This window comes from Lissotriton helveticus, chromosome 1_1 (assembly GCF_964261635.1).
Source record: "Lissotriton helveticus chromosome 1_1, aLisHel1.1, whole genome shotgun sequence".
NCBI lineage: Eukaryota > Metazoa > Chordata > Amphibia > Caudata > Salamandridae > Lissotriton > Lissotriton helveticus.
Genome location: NC_136057.1, coordinates 5,694,132 through 5,708,953, shown reverse-complemented (window position 1 = coordinate 5,708,953; position 14,822 = coordinate 5,694,132). Strand labels below are relative to the sequence as shown.

The window sequence follows — 14,822 nt, the reverse complement described above, 5'->3', positions numbered from 1 at the left end:
AGCTTTGATTTTTCCCCCGCTCTTCCCGCTGGCTTGACACGTCGGACATGAGCGGCAGTGGTGGTGCACATCGTTGCGCATCTTCGGCCAGTAGAAGTGGGTCACCAGGCGGCTGTAAGTTTTGTCCTGCCCCAGGTGCCCGGCGAGGGGCACGTCGTGTGCCAAGTTCAAAAGGAAGTCTCTGAAACGGAGGGGAACGACCAGCACTCGGCTGGCCCCTAGTTCGGCACCTTTCTGCTCGCTGTAGAGAAGGTTGTGGTCCCAATAGACCCAGTGGGACCCCGAGGGGTCTCTCGTGGCTTGAGTGGCGGCTTGCTGTCAAAGTCCCTCGAGGGAGGGACAGGTTTTCTGTTCCTGCCGGAACTGTTCGCGGGTGGGGCCACTTTCCTGGCGCCATTGAGCTAGTGCTGGAAGGTGGCCGAGCTCGGTGAGATCTTCATGGTTGGGCCCTTGGGGGCCGGGTTCAGGGTCGGCGTCCTCAAGGACGGCAGCTGGTGGAGGTGCGGGCCATTCTGGTTCCTCGGTCGGGGCATCCTCCGTTGGGGTGGAGGCTCGGGCGGACATGGAGCGGGTGGTCGCACAGACCCACTCTGGAAGGCCTAGCATCCCCAGATGTTCTCTCCGCTCGACGCTGGCCCAGGGGTAACTTTCCAGGTCGTTCCCGAGGAGGCAGTCTACAGGGGCGTCATCCTGGATGGTCACCTTCAGCATACCCGACACCCCTCCCCATTCGAAGGGGATGCGGGCCATCTGGCACAAACTCTCGGAGTTATCCGCCGTGCGTACGGGACACAGGACATTGGGGAGGATATGTTCTGGGGTCACCAAGTGGCAGCGGACCGCCGTCACGCTGGCACCAGTGTCACGGAGGGCTTCGGCCCGGCGTCCATTGATGGTGACCCACTGGCGGTATTTCTGGGTGTTGCCTGGGATCGGGTCTCGGGGGATCATGTCTCGATCACCCAGGCATGCCAGGATCATGGCGGCGGGCTCCCACTCGGCTTGTTTGGGGTCGTTTTCTTCCTCCTCGCCTCTCTCTTCACCCAGGGCGGCGGCCGTGATCTGGCGGTTTGGAGGGCCGGTGGTGCCGGGTCGCGGGTTCATCGGGCAGAGGGGGTCATTCGCGTAATGACCCTGTCGCTGGCATCTGTGGCATGTCACATTCGGGCTCTGGCCTCCTCCGCCGCCTCGTGGTCGGTGGTTTCCCGGGGATCCCCGGCCGTAGTCTCCCATCGGACTCCGGGGGACTCGGGTGCTCACCCATCTATCCGCCTCGACAGCGAGTTTTCGTGGCTCAGTCAGTTTGCTGTCAAGGAGGTGCTGCCGGAGTTCAACGAAGCAGTTGTTGGACAAATGTTCCCAGATAATGAGGTCGACCAACTGCTGGTAGGTGATGACCTTGCTGCCTTTGACCCACCCCTCGAAGGCTCTGCTGTAAAAGTTCACGTACTCCACCCATGTGGTACCGGGGATTTTTTTGCAGTCTCGGAATCACTGCCGGTACATTTCGGGGGTGAGTCTGTAGCGAGTGAGGAGAGCGGTTTTCATGTGCTCGTACGAGGTCATCTCGGCATCGGGAAGTTCTATCAGGGCATCTCTCCCTTCGTTGACGAACTTCCCCCACAGGCCGGCACCCCAGTCCTTCAGGGGTACACGATGGGCGGTCATTGCTACTTCATAGGCTTTGAACCACTGCTGGATGTCATCGTTCTTGTAGTATTCTTTGACGGCATCTTTGGGTATGTGCAACTTTGTGTCCAAGGGTGGGGGCGAGGTCTTGCCCCCGGATGCGTTGACATCGTTCGTTTTAGCTTTGAGTTCCAGTTCCTTTAAGCCGCGCTCATGCTCGGGCATGAGTCTCTTTTCCTCAAGGTCTCTTTGTCTTCGTTTTTCTTCCAGGTCTCCTTCCAGCCGTAGTTGCTCAAGGGCTATCTTTCTTTCCGCCAGCTGCAGTTCCCCGTCCAGCCGGAGTCGGGCGAGTTCCAATTCGTGGAGCCGGTTCCTCTCTTGTTCTCGGGCGTCTTCGTGGGAGAGGCCCAGGTCTGGGTTTGCGGGTCTCTCCCCCGCTGGGGTCGTATCGGTCTCAGGGCGTCCGCTCGTGCCCGGGTTGTCTTCATTCCGGGGTGGTGCGGCACCGGCATCAACCCATGCTTGTAGAGCTGTTTTAAAGTCTTCCTTGGTGCTTAACCCAGTGGTAGCGATGCCTAGGTCTTTGCAGAATTGTTTTAATTCCTTGTGACTGTAATCTTCCATTTTTTCCTTCTGGAATTCCGTCGTCGGTCTTGTTTCTGGCGTAGTCATGGTCGTGGTGTGTTTCTCTCGGTAATGAGTGAGTCACTCTCTGTACGATCTGCGTCAGCTCGGATCCCACCGCTGCCACCACTGTTAGAAAGGCAGTCCCGGGGGAGGCAGAAGATGTCTGACTGACCACCTCTAGGTCCACCCCTCCGTAGAGAAGTAGCCGAGCATTACCGAGAGGCCTCCTGGGTGAGGGTCCTCCCCTAGGATCGTACAGTAGAGTAACCACAACACTACAAACGGACACCACACAAGAGATTAAGTTCTAGGCTTTATCAGGAACAAGGTTACTGGTTCTCAGCGGTATATACAGGCAGATCGAGGGATCTGTAGAGTCTCGTAAAAGGGATAGGGTAGCGGGACAGTCTCGATAGGGGTGCAAGAAGGGATACCCTGCGCACAGCTCTCAATCCTCGAGCCGGGGGTTCCGAGTGGTCGAGCCGCGGCAGCACCAGCAGGACTCGACAGGTGGTTCGGCAAAGGTGGGCCGCGGCAGCGCCAGCAGGCTCCCAAGATGGTTCAGCAAGGATGGGCCGCGGCAGCGCCAGCAGGCTCTCCAGATGGTTCAGCCACGGCAGCGCCAGCAGGCTCTAAAGATGGTTCAGCCGCGGCAGCGTCAGCAGGCTCTCAAGATGGTTCAGCCGCGGCAGCGCCAGCAGGCTCTTAAGATGGTTCAGCAAGGTGGGCCGCGGCAGCGCCAGCAGGCTCTCAGGGTATCTTCAGGTTACAGCGAGATGAGTTCTTCTGGTGTCGGCCGTGACAGCGTCAGCAGGGCTTCCAGTCCAGGATACAACTGCCGTCCTACTCCGGGGCTGGCCCAGATATAGGACGGGGGTCCTTTGATGTCCGGACCCTCGCGCCTGGGGGCCAGAGGGGCCGGGATGATGGTGTCCAGACACCCAGCAGGGGGGTGGAGCCAGCGCCCAGGGAGGCCGGAGGGCGATCGATACCAGGCGTCCGGGGACGGCTGGAGGCCCATCGAAACTCCTCTTCCTCCGGGATCGGTCGAGTGGCCACTCGACCACCTGGGTGGATCTTGGTGCCTCGATGTCGGGGCTTCGCTGGGGCCTGGGCCGGGGCCGAGGCCACGTGTTTGTGACGTGGTGGGCCCTAGATGGAGTCGGGCCAGGCCTCGTGCTTAGGTCGTGATGGGCCTACGCTGGAGCCAGGCCGGTGGTGGAGGTCCGGGGTGGTAGCCGGACCGGTGGGGTTGGGGCGTGCGGGGTCGAGCCGAAGGGGCCGCCCGAGGCCCAGTGGAGGGCTGATGTCGTCCTGGGCCTGCCCTGCGGGAGGGGTAGGACCACGCCATGAGGCCGGGTCCAACAACATTATTTACAGCATTTATCACATCTTAGCATTTGTATACCTTTAAACATACCCAGTATCATTCCTAATTTGTATCCAGCTCTGGAAGGATACATTCTGGGATATAGGACTCTCTCCGGAGCGTACTGTATCAACATGTAACATTGCATGAGAATTTTAGAAAAAACGAAATCTTATCAACTTCCCCACCCGCTCCCTACCCCAGTAGGCTCAACGAATAGGAAATTGTACAATTGTATACATAGTCCAGTTCAGCATATTGTCTTTTTGCAATTGTAGGAACTGGGGTCGCCAGTTCCCCGGGGGTAGCCTGGCACGAGCAGGTAGGCACCCGAAAGCATAGGTGTTAAGTGACTACACAGCACAAGCATCCACTGAGACAATAAAAGGCACGTAATGACTGACGCCACTCCAGTGTGTTTGATTAAAAATCAAATAACTTCTATATAAGATTAAGGTTCAGGAGTGGAAAATCACAGTATCAATTACTCATCAAAACATTTCATTGGAGGGGAGAAAAGGGAGCAGTTTAATAATCAATGTAGCATGTTGCAATCACATTTCATGAAAGACTTAGCTTGGTCAACCAGCTCATCAGGCAAGGATGAGCAAATCCTGTAGCAAGTATCCACAGGTCTTCAGGTAAGTAACCTGTTCAGTAGGTAAAACAATTACCCTCTCACCAAGCAAGGGTGAACATTACATAAAACTCCTTAGCAGGAATAAACAGTGCATTAAATGAAGATAACGCCTTTCGTTAAGTGTAAAACATTTCCTTAGCCGCTGCCTTCAGTTAGAATAACTCTTTCCCTGTATCAGGAGTAAAACAGGTAATTGAAGGTAAAACATGTCCTCAATCAGAGGGAACACCCCATAAGGTAAACATGACCATTTCAACATCAATGCAGCACCTCTTAATAATCATTTCCCCGCAGGAGTAAAGGTCCTTCCATTAAAGATCAGGCAAGGCCCCCCATTTCAGGAGGTCTGTATAACCCTTGCATTTAACGGGGCGTCAACATTTCCTTAGGCCTAGGTAAAACATTTCCTTACTCTGTCATAGGCGGTTCCTTAGATAACTGGATGCCTTGAGTCAACAGTTTACTTTGCAGGCCTAAACAAGTTAGCGAAAACCAGGCAACATTTCATCATGAAAGAACAGGTACTCAGGGATTGCAGCCCTAGCCAGGAGCTTACACAGTTTCACTAGCGCTAAAACATTCAATTAGCAGAAGAAACATTTCCTTAATCAGGAATAAACAGGTCCTTAGAACCCAGGCCCCATCTTATTATGTCGGAACAAAACCTTTCTTTAGGCAGGCACAAGCAGCTTACTGTGGTAGCAGGGGTAGAAAACATTTCCCTGCGTAGGAGTAGCACTTTTCATCAAAGGTAAATCATTTCATGGAGACTAAGCAACTCCTATTGAGGTGCTAAACACTTCAGTGTACCTCAGGCACTATTTCATTAGGAAAAACAACCCACAGCAGTGCAGTACCCCTATTAATCAAGCCTAACATTTCCTGAGGCTGGAGTAACCATTTCAGCAGGTAAGCATAGCCATTCCATTACTCAGCCCTAAACATTTCATTGAGCAAGAATAAAACCTCTCATCTGGCAAGAATATATTTCCTCAGGTGAGAATACACATTTCAAAGCTCAGGAATACCCATATCATTAAAGGTCATGTATCATCGCATTAGGTAAGCAACCCTGTCATTATAATATTTTCTTCAGCAGGGGGGTAACCATTCAACAGGCCGGGGTCAGATTTCATGAATCACCCGGCAACCTCTCCAGTTAATACGGGGCTTCTGCCCAGTTCAGAAGCCTGGCGGGCCAACGAGGGCCCAGTCACAGTTCCCCGTCTCAGGGCATCTCAGGGCCTGCAGGGCCCAACTTCAATTTTCTCCCGGGGAGGGGCGGCCACGGGGCTCCTAGTTGACTCTTCGGGGGGGCATCGCTCCTCCTTTTGTCCACTCGCCCGCCTCCCCGGGGAGTTACCTCAATCTTCAGGCCTGGACGGCCCCTTGCGAGGGTTTCCAGGGTGGGGAGGGCCCAGGCTTCTTTCGGGGCCCTCCGACGATGGTGCTGGAAGGGAGGGGCTTGCGGGTTCCTGCGAGCCCTCCCCGTCGACGACGAGCTGTTCCCGGGCGTGCCCGGGAACCAATCAGGAGGTGACACAGGAGGGACTGGGCCTTAGCGGGCAATAGCAGGGCAGCGATAGCGTGTGCCGAGCCCCAGAGCCAATCCGAGGCTCGCTTGACAGGGGCTCGGCCGCGCGGCCAATCACAGCGCGGCGGGGGGCGTGGCTTGACGCGCCCCCATCACGTGAGGCCGGCAGAATGGCTTCCTCGGCTTCAGGCCTAATGCGGCCTGGTTCTACGATCGCGGCAGCCTCTCACAACCTCCGGGGCCACCGCGGGAACTCTTCACACCGGGCGCAGGGCTATGGCGGTGAGCTGGGCCCTCAGGCACCCTCCCGGCCAGCGTCTCAGGGTAATTTGGACGCCGGGTCCGTGGCGAGGACTGATGCACCGAGCTAGGGCCTCAGAGGGGTCCACGGGTACGCCGAAGACGGTGATCCCTCACAAGGCACACAGAGGAGCAGGTTTCAGCGCCCAACGCGGCCCGCCTCGAATTCCGGCGGTGAGTGGAGGCAAGTAGCGCCACGTGGAAGCAGCGCTGCGGGGAACAGGCAGGTCGGGGTTTACAGCGCTTGAGGCAGCTAATGTACCTGGGGTTACAGCGCTGGGCAGCCCAGCGAACTGGGAGGCACCACGAAGGTCTCTTGCTGCGGCACAGTGTAGGAGAGCACCAAGGCAGTTCTGGTAATAACGCTGGTAACACAGCGCCTCGGGGGCAATGACAGAAGCGCTCACAGCGATCGGGCCAGCAGCTGGGTTCAGAGGCCCCACGCTTCTTATGAGGGCACAGCAGTTCTGGGTTAAATTAGGCAGCCTAGCAGTCCAGGCCAGGCAGGGCAGGCCACATGACAGTGGCAGAACAATTAACAGTCCGGGCAATTAACAGTTCTAGCGCTTAGAAGGGAACGCCTAACAGCAATTCAGGCAGTTTAGTCAAGGGGGAGCTAGGCAGGACAGGGCCATGTAGCAGAGTCCGGTACCTGGTTGATCCCCAGCAGTCCTGTGGTAATTTGAAGGTCTTCTTTTTCTTGGCGCTTGATGGTTTTTTGCCCCCTTGTAAATATCAGTTCCTTGTTACTTGAAGGGGGGTTGAGTTGGGGGCTGCAGGCAGGCTTCCTCTGCAGGTCACTGTAGATGGTCACTGGGTTCCCCTCTCGCCGGGCCAGATCAGGGGGCTAGTCTAGGACACCTCACTCAACTAAAGAGGCAGCACCTAAGCCCTGTCACTCTCAGTGGCATAAGTCCCTGACTAGGCCCTCCCGCCTAAATCTCATGCGTGGGTTCCCCAGGTCAGTGATGCCCCAACTGACTGGAAAGTTTCCCTCCCTTTCCTTTTATAGGCCCAGGTCAGGTGACCACCCTCTAAAGGCGGCAAAACTAAGCTCCGCCCCTACTCTAGAAGGTGCCAGGAGCTTCCCTACTCTAACTGTGGGCAGGCAAGGCAGGCTGGAATGGCAACAATGTTTGGGGTCCCTGCCAGCTCCTGGCAACTAGAATGCGCCTTAACAAGACCACGCTGCAGTAACAGGGGCCTATGGCAGCCATTTTGAGGGAAGAGGGCACCTGCACCTAGCATGGGTTTTAACATTACCCAGGGCATTATCACCTCACAAGGCCTATACAATTACATTATAAGGGGGGACTTCCAGAATTTGGGTAAGCAAAAAGCAAAGAAATTCAGTGAAAAGGGCCAAGTCCAACAGCAATATACATGCATTAGTATGCTGGCCTCCAGCAAACCCCTTGTTCATTCCACAGAGATAAAGCTCCTGCTCATTTCTGCCCAACCTAAGCTCCATCAGATCACACTCTAGGGACAATACTCTAGTATGTCCACAGCGCCAAGCTCCTCCATCAACAAATTCCATTCCATAGATATAGGTGTCTTATGCAATCTGCGCTGTTCCTCTCTCTTCAGTTCCGCACCTTCAGCCCTGCCACACCTCATCAGCTCGTCATACCAATCTTTCAATGCCGGTGGTCTAGCAGCTTTCCATTTCATTGTAATATTACGTTTGGCCAGAATGAGCGCCAAGTTATTAAATTTGGTGACCGGACTATCTTTCGTCCCTGTGGGGCCCAGCCCGAGCAAACAGTATTCCAGGCTGTCATTATTCCTCACTGGAGCTATATTCGTTAATATCCCACAGACTGTCGCCCGGTAGTGTCGTCATTGTGGACAGGTCTACAGCATGTGTATCATCACCAATGCCTGTAGTTGGCAATGAACCGGGAAGTCATCCCATCTCTCTTCTCATTCCAGCCTCTTCCAAGCAGTGCTGATCACTTATCACCAGTCTTATTTTGATGTTGCAAAGCTTAAGCCATTCAACAGCCCTCAAAGTAGACAACCTCTAGCCATGCGGGTCATGGAGACATGTACATCTGACAAACAGCCTGCAGGGCTGTAGGCAAGGACCAAAGCCATTTCATCAATGCTGGTTAAGCATTTCTGCATTTTTACCAGATCCATGTTTTGGGTCTTGTCCAAAGCTGCTTGGCTTCTGGTGGGTGAGACTGCCTCCTTTGTCTGAGTGACACCCATGGATGGAAGTATGCCACACCTCCACTTCCATGACCAGCAGAGCAAGCGCGCTCTCAAGAGAGTGGTGTTATACGAGGAAGGCATCAATTCATTTTAGTTGGCCTGCTTGAATCTCACCAACAAATAATTAAGTTTATGGAAGGCTCCAAATATAAATAACAATATTTCAGAAATCTCATCTAGTTCCACAATCGTTTCTATTTTATTCAGTTCTTGGTGTTTGTCTTCACGAAGCTTCTTCAGAATCATATAACCACACCCAACAAGTCTTGAAAGAACTGCTTAAAGAAGATATAATAGCAATAGAAATCCAATTTAAATTCCAAAGTCCACTGCAGTAAGATACTGGGGCCAAGATTTACGAAGAGCTACCTGGGCCCATGAGTGAAATTGCACGATTTGTATCTCTGTCTGTCTGTTAGTAATTCTGTCTTGATTGGGTTGAGCTCCTGGTAGGCGTTAAATGTTCAGGTCTGGATGAAACTGCGGGCAGCGTTTGAGGCACTGGATGGCTGAAGCAGAAGAAATATTTATGATGAGGGAATGTAGAGATGCATATTAGTGATTCTTGATGCTGGTATCTGTGAGTAGAGCACCAAGCACCTCCATGTAAAGGTTAAAGGTGACTGGGCACAGCAAGGAACCCTACGGATCTCTGCCAGAGATAGAGGTTTCTTCAGACCTGGAGGTGCTGATTTGAACAAACTGGGGTCAGTTAGAAAGGCAGGAGGAGAAGCAGTGAGTGGTGCTGTTGGTGAATCCCATTCAAACTTCCAGAGTACGTTTGAGGATGAGATGGTTGACTGTCTCAAAGGTGCTTAGAGGTGCAACAGTATCAGGAGGCGGGGGCTACCCTCCTTCATGGTCAGGAGGGCAGCGTCTCCATGGTGACGTGTGATCTGAAGCCAGAATGGTAGTCTTGCTGGGGATGAATGTTACTGATATATCCATGCTTTGATCATGCATTCTTTACTAACCTGTGCCGCGCACAGGACTCACACGAGACACCTCAATAACCTGTCATGCATACGCCACCTACAAAACTGAATAGGAATACCACTGCACCACCAATAAATCCACCACCTCAGGCTCTACCACAACTACAAGCTCATCCACAAGCACAGGCACAACCTCAAACACAAGCACAAGCACAACCTCATCCACAAGCACAGGCACAACCTCAAACCCAAGCACAGGCACAACCTCATCCACAAGCACAGGCACAACCTCAAACACAAGCACAGGCACAACCTCAAACACAAGAACAAGCACAACCTCATCCACAAGCACAGGCACAACCTCAAACACAAGCACAGGCACAACCTCAAACACAAGCACAAGCACAACCTCATCCACAAGCACAGGCACAACCTCAAACACAAGCACAGGCACAACCTCAAACACAACCAGAATTAAGCAGCTGGATATTTGGATGACACCCCCCAGGGGCAACACAACAAATGTGGAATTAACTACATTTAACCCTTAACACCCCACTCCCTTCAAAATGTATTTACATGTATTACTGTAATCACCATTCTGAAATCCTTTTTTGTACCACTCTTGACTGTGAGCACCACTGCAAATAAAGTTTTAAAATACCTAACATAAACATGTGTAAAGTTTTAGTGTCTAAGTTGCCGTGTACAGTGTTTTCTAGCACTATGCATGATGGATTTCTATAACAGCATCTTTATAACTACACATGTCACTTTAATGTAACATAAGTGGATATTGGTACATTTATATGTATTTAATAAAGATCAACAGTACATTTAGAAAGTTTCTCTTTTATATAATTTTTTTAAATAATATTTTGTGCTTAATATTAAACATTAGAGTACAGTTGCCTGAAATTGAGCAAAATGAAATCAAATAGTAATTTACTTTTGAGGGAAACATTTATATTGGAAGGGGATTGGCAAATGATAAAAGCACACCAGGAAAGGCAAGTCAAAGTCTGTTTACAACTGTAACATTATTTGAAAACAATGTAAAAATGAAGGAAGTGGCCATTTATCTGCCTACCGGACAAATAGTGCATAATCTCTGCTATTTACTCAGAGGCCGGACAGATAGTACATAATCTCTGCTATTTAGCCAGTGCCGACTAATTTTCAGAAACTTTACTTTGTAGCCGGTCAGTGGCTAAATATTGGAGATGATATACTATTTGGCCAGTGGCCTGATAAATATTGTGAAGTATAGCTTTATTTTGACAAAACAATCTTAGGTTGGTGGCCATCGTGTAATGAGGATGCAACATGAATTAGTAAATACACTAATGTACAGATGTTTGTAAGTGTATACATTCATCTAAATTGTGTACAGATTAAAAAAACTTATTTTTTTTATTGTAAGTAAATGAAACAAAAGAGAAATGATCATAAACAATACGCAATGTGGCATCAGCGTACAGTAACCATCTCTCGTCTGTCTCGAAGAACCCATGCTCTCCCTGTCCTCTTGAACCCATGCTCTCCCTGTCCTCTTGAACCCATGCTCTCCCTGTCCTCTTGAACCCATGCTCTCCCTGTCCTCTTGAACCCCTGCTCTCCCTGTCCTCTTGAACCCCTGCTCTCCCTGTCCTCTTGAACCCATGCTCTCCCTGTTCTCTTGAACCCATGCTCTCCCTGTCCTCTTGAACCCATGCTCTCCCTGTCCTCTTGAACCCATGCTCTCCCTGTCCTCTTGAACCCATGCTCTCCCTGTCCTCTTGAACCCATGCTCTCCCTGTCCTCTTGAACCCATGCTCTCCCTGTCCTCTTGAACCCATGCTCTCCCTGTCCTTTTGAACCCCTGCTATCCCTGTCCTCTTGAACCCCTGCTATCCCTGTCCTCTTGAACCCATGCTCTCCCTGTCCTCTTGAACCCATGCTCTCCCTGTCCTCTTGAACCCATGCTCTCCCTGTCCTCTTGAACCCATGCTCTCCCTGTCCTCTTGAACCCCTGCTCTCCCTGTCCTCTTGAACCCCTGCTCTCCCTGTCCTCTTGAACCCATGCTCTCCCTGTCCTCTTGAACCCCTGCTCTCCCTGTCCTCTTGAACCCCTGCTCTTCCTGTCCTCTTGAACCCCTGCTCTCCCTGTCCTCTTGAACCCATGCTCTCCCTGTCCTCTTGAACCCATGCTCTCCCTGTCCTCTTGAACCCCTGCTCTTCCTGTCCTCTTGAACCCCTGCTCTCCCTGTCCTCTTGAACCCATGCTCTCCCTGTCCTCTTGAACCCATGCTCTCCCTGTCCTCTTGAACCCATGCTCTCCCTGTCCTCTTGAACCCATGCTCTCCCTGTCCTCTTGAACCCATGCTCTCCCTGTCCTTTTGAACCCCTGCTCTCCCTGTCCTCTTGAACCCCTGCTCTCCCTGTCCTCTTGAACCCATGCTCTCCCTGTCCTCTTGAACCCATGCTCTCCCTGTCCTCTTGAACCCATGCTCTCCCTGTCCTCTTGAACCCCTGCTCTCCCTGTCCTCTTGAACCCCTGCTCTTCCTGTCCTCTTGAACCCCTGCTCTCCCTGTCCTCTTGAACCCATGCTCTCCCTGTCCTCTTTCCATCAATTCTCTGGGCTGCAGCAACATCTGGACGCTCCCGGCATAAAACATCATGACTGGTACCTACAGTGGGAGAGCATATTTCACTTCAATCAGAATTCTATCTGTCCCATATTTTCGTCCATTTATTCAGACAGCCCCCACTTTAATAGACAGCACTTTCCGCAAGCATGCACCAATCCGTGTCTCGCGTCCAATCACTCAAGCGCGGTGCAGCTGCACCCTCCACATTCATGCGGGGGTACGTTTGGCCACCATCAACGCCAGCGTCATCAGATCTGATCCCATCAGGTAATGTCGGTTGTATCCAAGACATTTAGGAGTAAAATTGACTTTTTTTTTATTTATGTTAATATAATATTAAAAATGAGCAATGTTGAAATCAAACTTCTGTTTCAGGATTTTGAGGATATGGCACATTTATACTTGGTGCTGTGGTCTGGGGTATCTGGCTGTTTGCAAAGAATAATGACTGTGGTCCTGAAGCGTGGGACATGAATGCTTTCATCAAAAAAGAGAGTACATTGTTTTTTTTTAATGTTAATGATCTCCATTTTGATGTTTTTTTGGACTGGGCTCTTTTTGGGTTTCTGATGTAAAACATTGCCCTTGTTTTGGGCTTATTCTTAAGGGGGTTGAGTTAGTATTTCAGATGTAGCAGCACAGCAGTGGTCCACAAGCAGCAGCAAACAGAGAGTGCAGAGATATAGGTTGTACCCGGGACACCAACGGAGGGGCACTTTCAGGACTCCTTTGGTGCTGGGGGCACAATGCTTTGGCACACTTGCAAGAGGTACATTCAGTGTGACACAGTAAAGGGGCTTCTGTGGAACAGGAGAAAAGAACGCAAGAGACAGGTAAGCAATACCCCAGGGTTATTCACAGGAGGAGTGTTGATTATCTCATCTGCTAGCTGAAGAAACATATTTTTACATAGTATTCACCCAGCTGAGTGGTTTTCAGGCATAGATGCTTATTGATCCCATGTCATGAGTGGCCTCTTCATCCTCACTGTCAGTTTAGTAAGCCTGGGTGGTGAACTCCGCTCCATTTGTGGAGTTGGCAGAGTTTTTCGCACTCCACAATCCACAGAGCTCGCTGAGTTCTGAAAAAACATGCAGAGTGGCTAATAACTGCTGTGTGATAAGGATTGCCACTCTGCTTGACGTTTGCTTTGGAAGAACTGCTTTTCTGCATTGCTGTGCTGCCCTGCGGCCCTCTGATCTCTGTCATGCTGAGGACCAGGCCTGGACTCATCTCACTTGAACCTGGAGTGACTCCCAGGGCCAGCTGGCTTGCACCCTGTTCTGAAGTCTCGGGGCCATCAAAGGCTTCATTCAGCCTTGCAACACAACAAGGACTCTGCCATGTGTGAGTCCTGCCCTGCCAAGTGGTGCCAATCCAGTGATTTCTGCTATACAGAACTATTAACAAAAACTCACTGCCGACTTTGCGCCATTTGGAACTGACACATCTCCCCTCAAAGTCGCACAGCGGCTGTCCGGTGACATTCCTTCAACGTCTGTGTGGTTCCTTCCCTGTTTTAACTCCAACAGCTTAATATTAACAGATTGGGGCAATGTCTTTCTGTCAAACTTTTTTTTTAGTTCGTAATCGTAATTATGCAGAAGTGGACTGTCTTGCGACAATAAATGGAACAGGCCATTCTGCCACATACCCCAATAAATAAGACAGAAGAAAAGCTTCTTTAGTCTTTGAAGAAGGGAAAAGTTGTGGTTTACATAAAAAGTGTTACCTACATTGATTTAGAAAAACATTTAACTTTTGAAGATCTCTGGAGTACCAGTTAGATGGAGCTGAAGGAATTGTGGCAGATGGCAGACTTAATTGAGTCAGTACTACTCAATAGTCCCTGCGAGGTCTCCAGAATTGGCTGCTGCACTAGTGAATGGACCAAACAGAGGACTTTGTGAAGCACTTAACCTATCACTTTGTGGGACAACTCTGGTATTTCCCTTTACATCCTTTGTAATACCTCTCCTTAATCTCTTAGAGGAGGATTTTTAGGCTTTCATGATTCCAGGAGAGTAAGAATTCGAGGGCTTCTAAAAACTGTTGCAAACTCTAATGAATACCTGAGCCCCACAGCATGACTATCATGGACTGCTGAGGATTAGAGATTCTCCAAATTGAATGCCAAGAGAATCTGAATTTCATTCTGCATTATTTATTTAAAGCCACTCCAGCCAGCATTTGAAAGACCTTTTACATAGTAAAGTAAACATTCTGGAACAGAACATCCATACCATATAAGTCCATGCACAGGACAATCTGCCTCGTTTGAATGCAAAGCATGCTCTCTCCTTCATGGATGAGCAAAGATAAAGAGTCCGTTGAAAGCGCGAAACCTCAGAAGAACGACGCCCCTTCTAGGAAGTGAACTACTGGTTAGTATCTGAAAGGAAAGGGAAACATAAAGACTTTAGTTTATGCAAGCCTGAAGAACAAGAAATGAACATGGTAGTCAACAATTAAATGTTCATCTGTATCCGTAGCATTTTCCTTAACCACATCGCTGCTTAAGAGTGTCCCCTGCTGTGCTGGACAGCAACGAAAACGGGTGTGGTCATGACGAGCTGAGCTCGTCATGAGCATGGAAGGGGTCTCTTGCTACCTTTATATCATTATTCTTTCTTTTTTTTGTACCACCATTTTATGAGATCATCTTAGCCTATGTGTCTTTAATGAAATGTAGATTGTCTTGGCATTTAATTTAGAGAATCGCTATTTCATTATAAGACCGGAGGCTACCATTATGCATGTTGGTAGCCCTCCAATACCACATCAGACATGTGTTCAATAGGCTAACAGTAATGTTTTGTGAATGCAGAAGAGTTAGACCAGTCAGTGGCCCTTAAGTTATCCTCCAATCCGTGTCTCCGAAAGGACTGACTAGCCATAGCTCCCCTCGTAGGATGCACTTGAAACCTCAATAAATCA

At 50.5% G+C, this 14,822-nt stretch overlaps 1 protein-coding gene across 2 annotated transcripts in view; it reads right to left on the bottom strand.

Annotated features, from left to right (window-relative positions):
• LOC144806278 (collagen alpha-1(XII) chain-like) overlaps positions 1-14,822 on the bottom strand; it is a 655,546-nt gene that overhangs the window by 65,068 nt on the left and 575,656 nt on the right. The window contains exon 8 of one of the 2 annotated variants that reach the window (XR_013606560.1): positions 14,129-14,277. Coding sequence is in view for 1 of the 2 variants with exons in the window: in XM_078673523.1 (XP_078529649.1) it covers positions 14,264-14,277 (14 nt within the window). In the remaining variant the exon portion in view is untranslated. Of the gene's footprint in view, positions 1-14,045; positions 14,278-14,822 lie in introns of those variants that run through there. The other variant, XM_078673523.1, reaches the window with a different exon arrangement.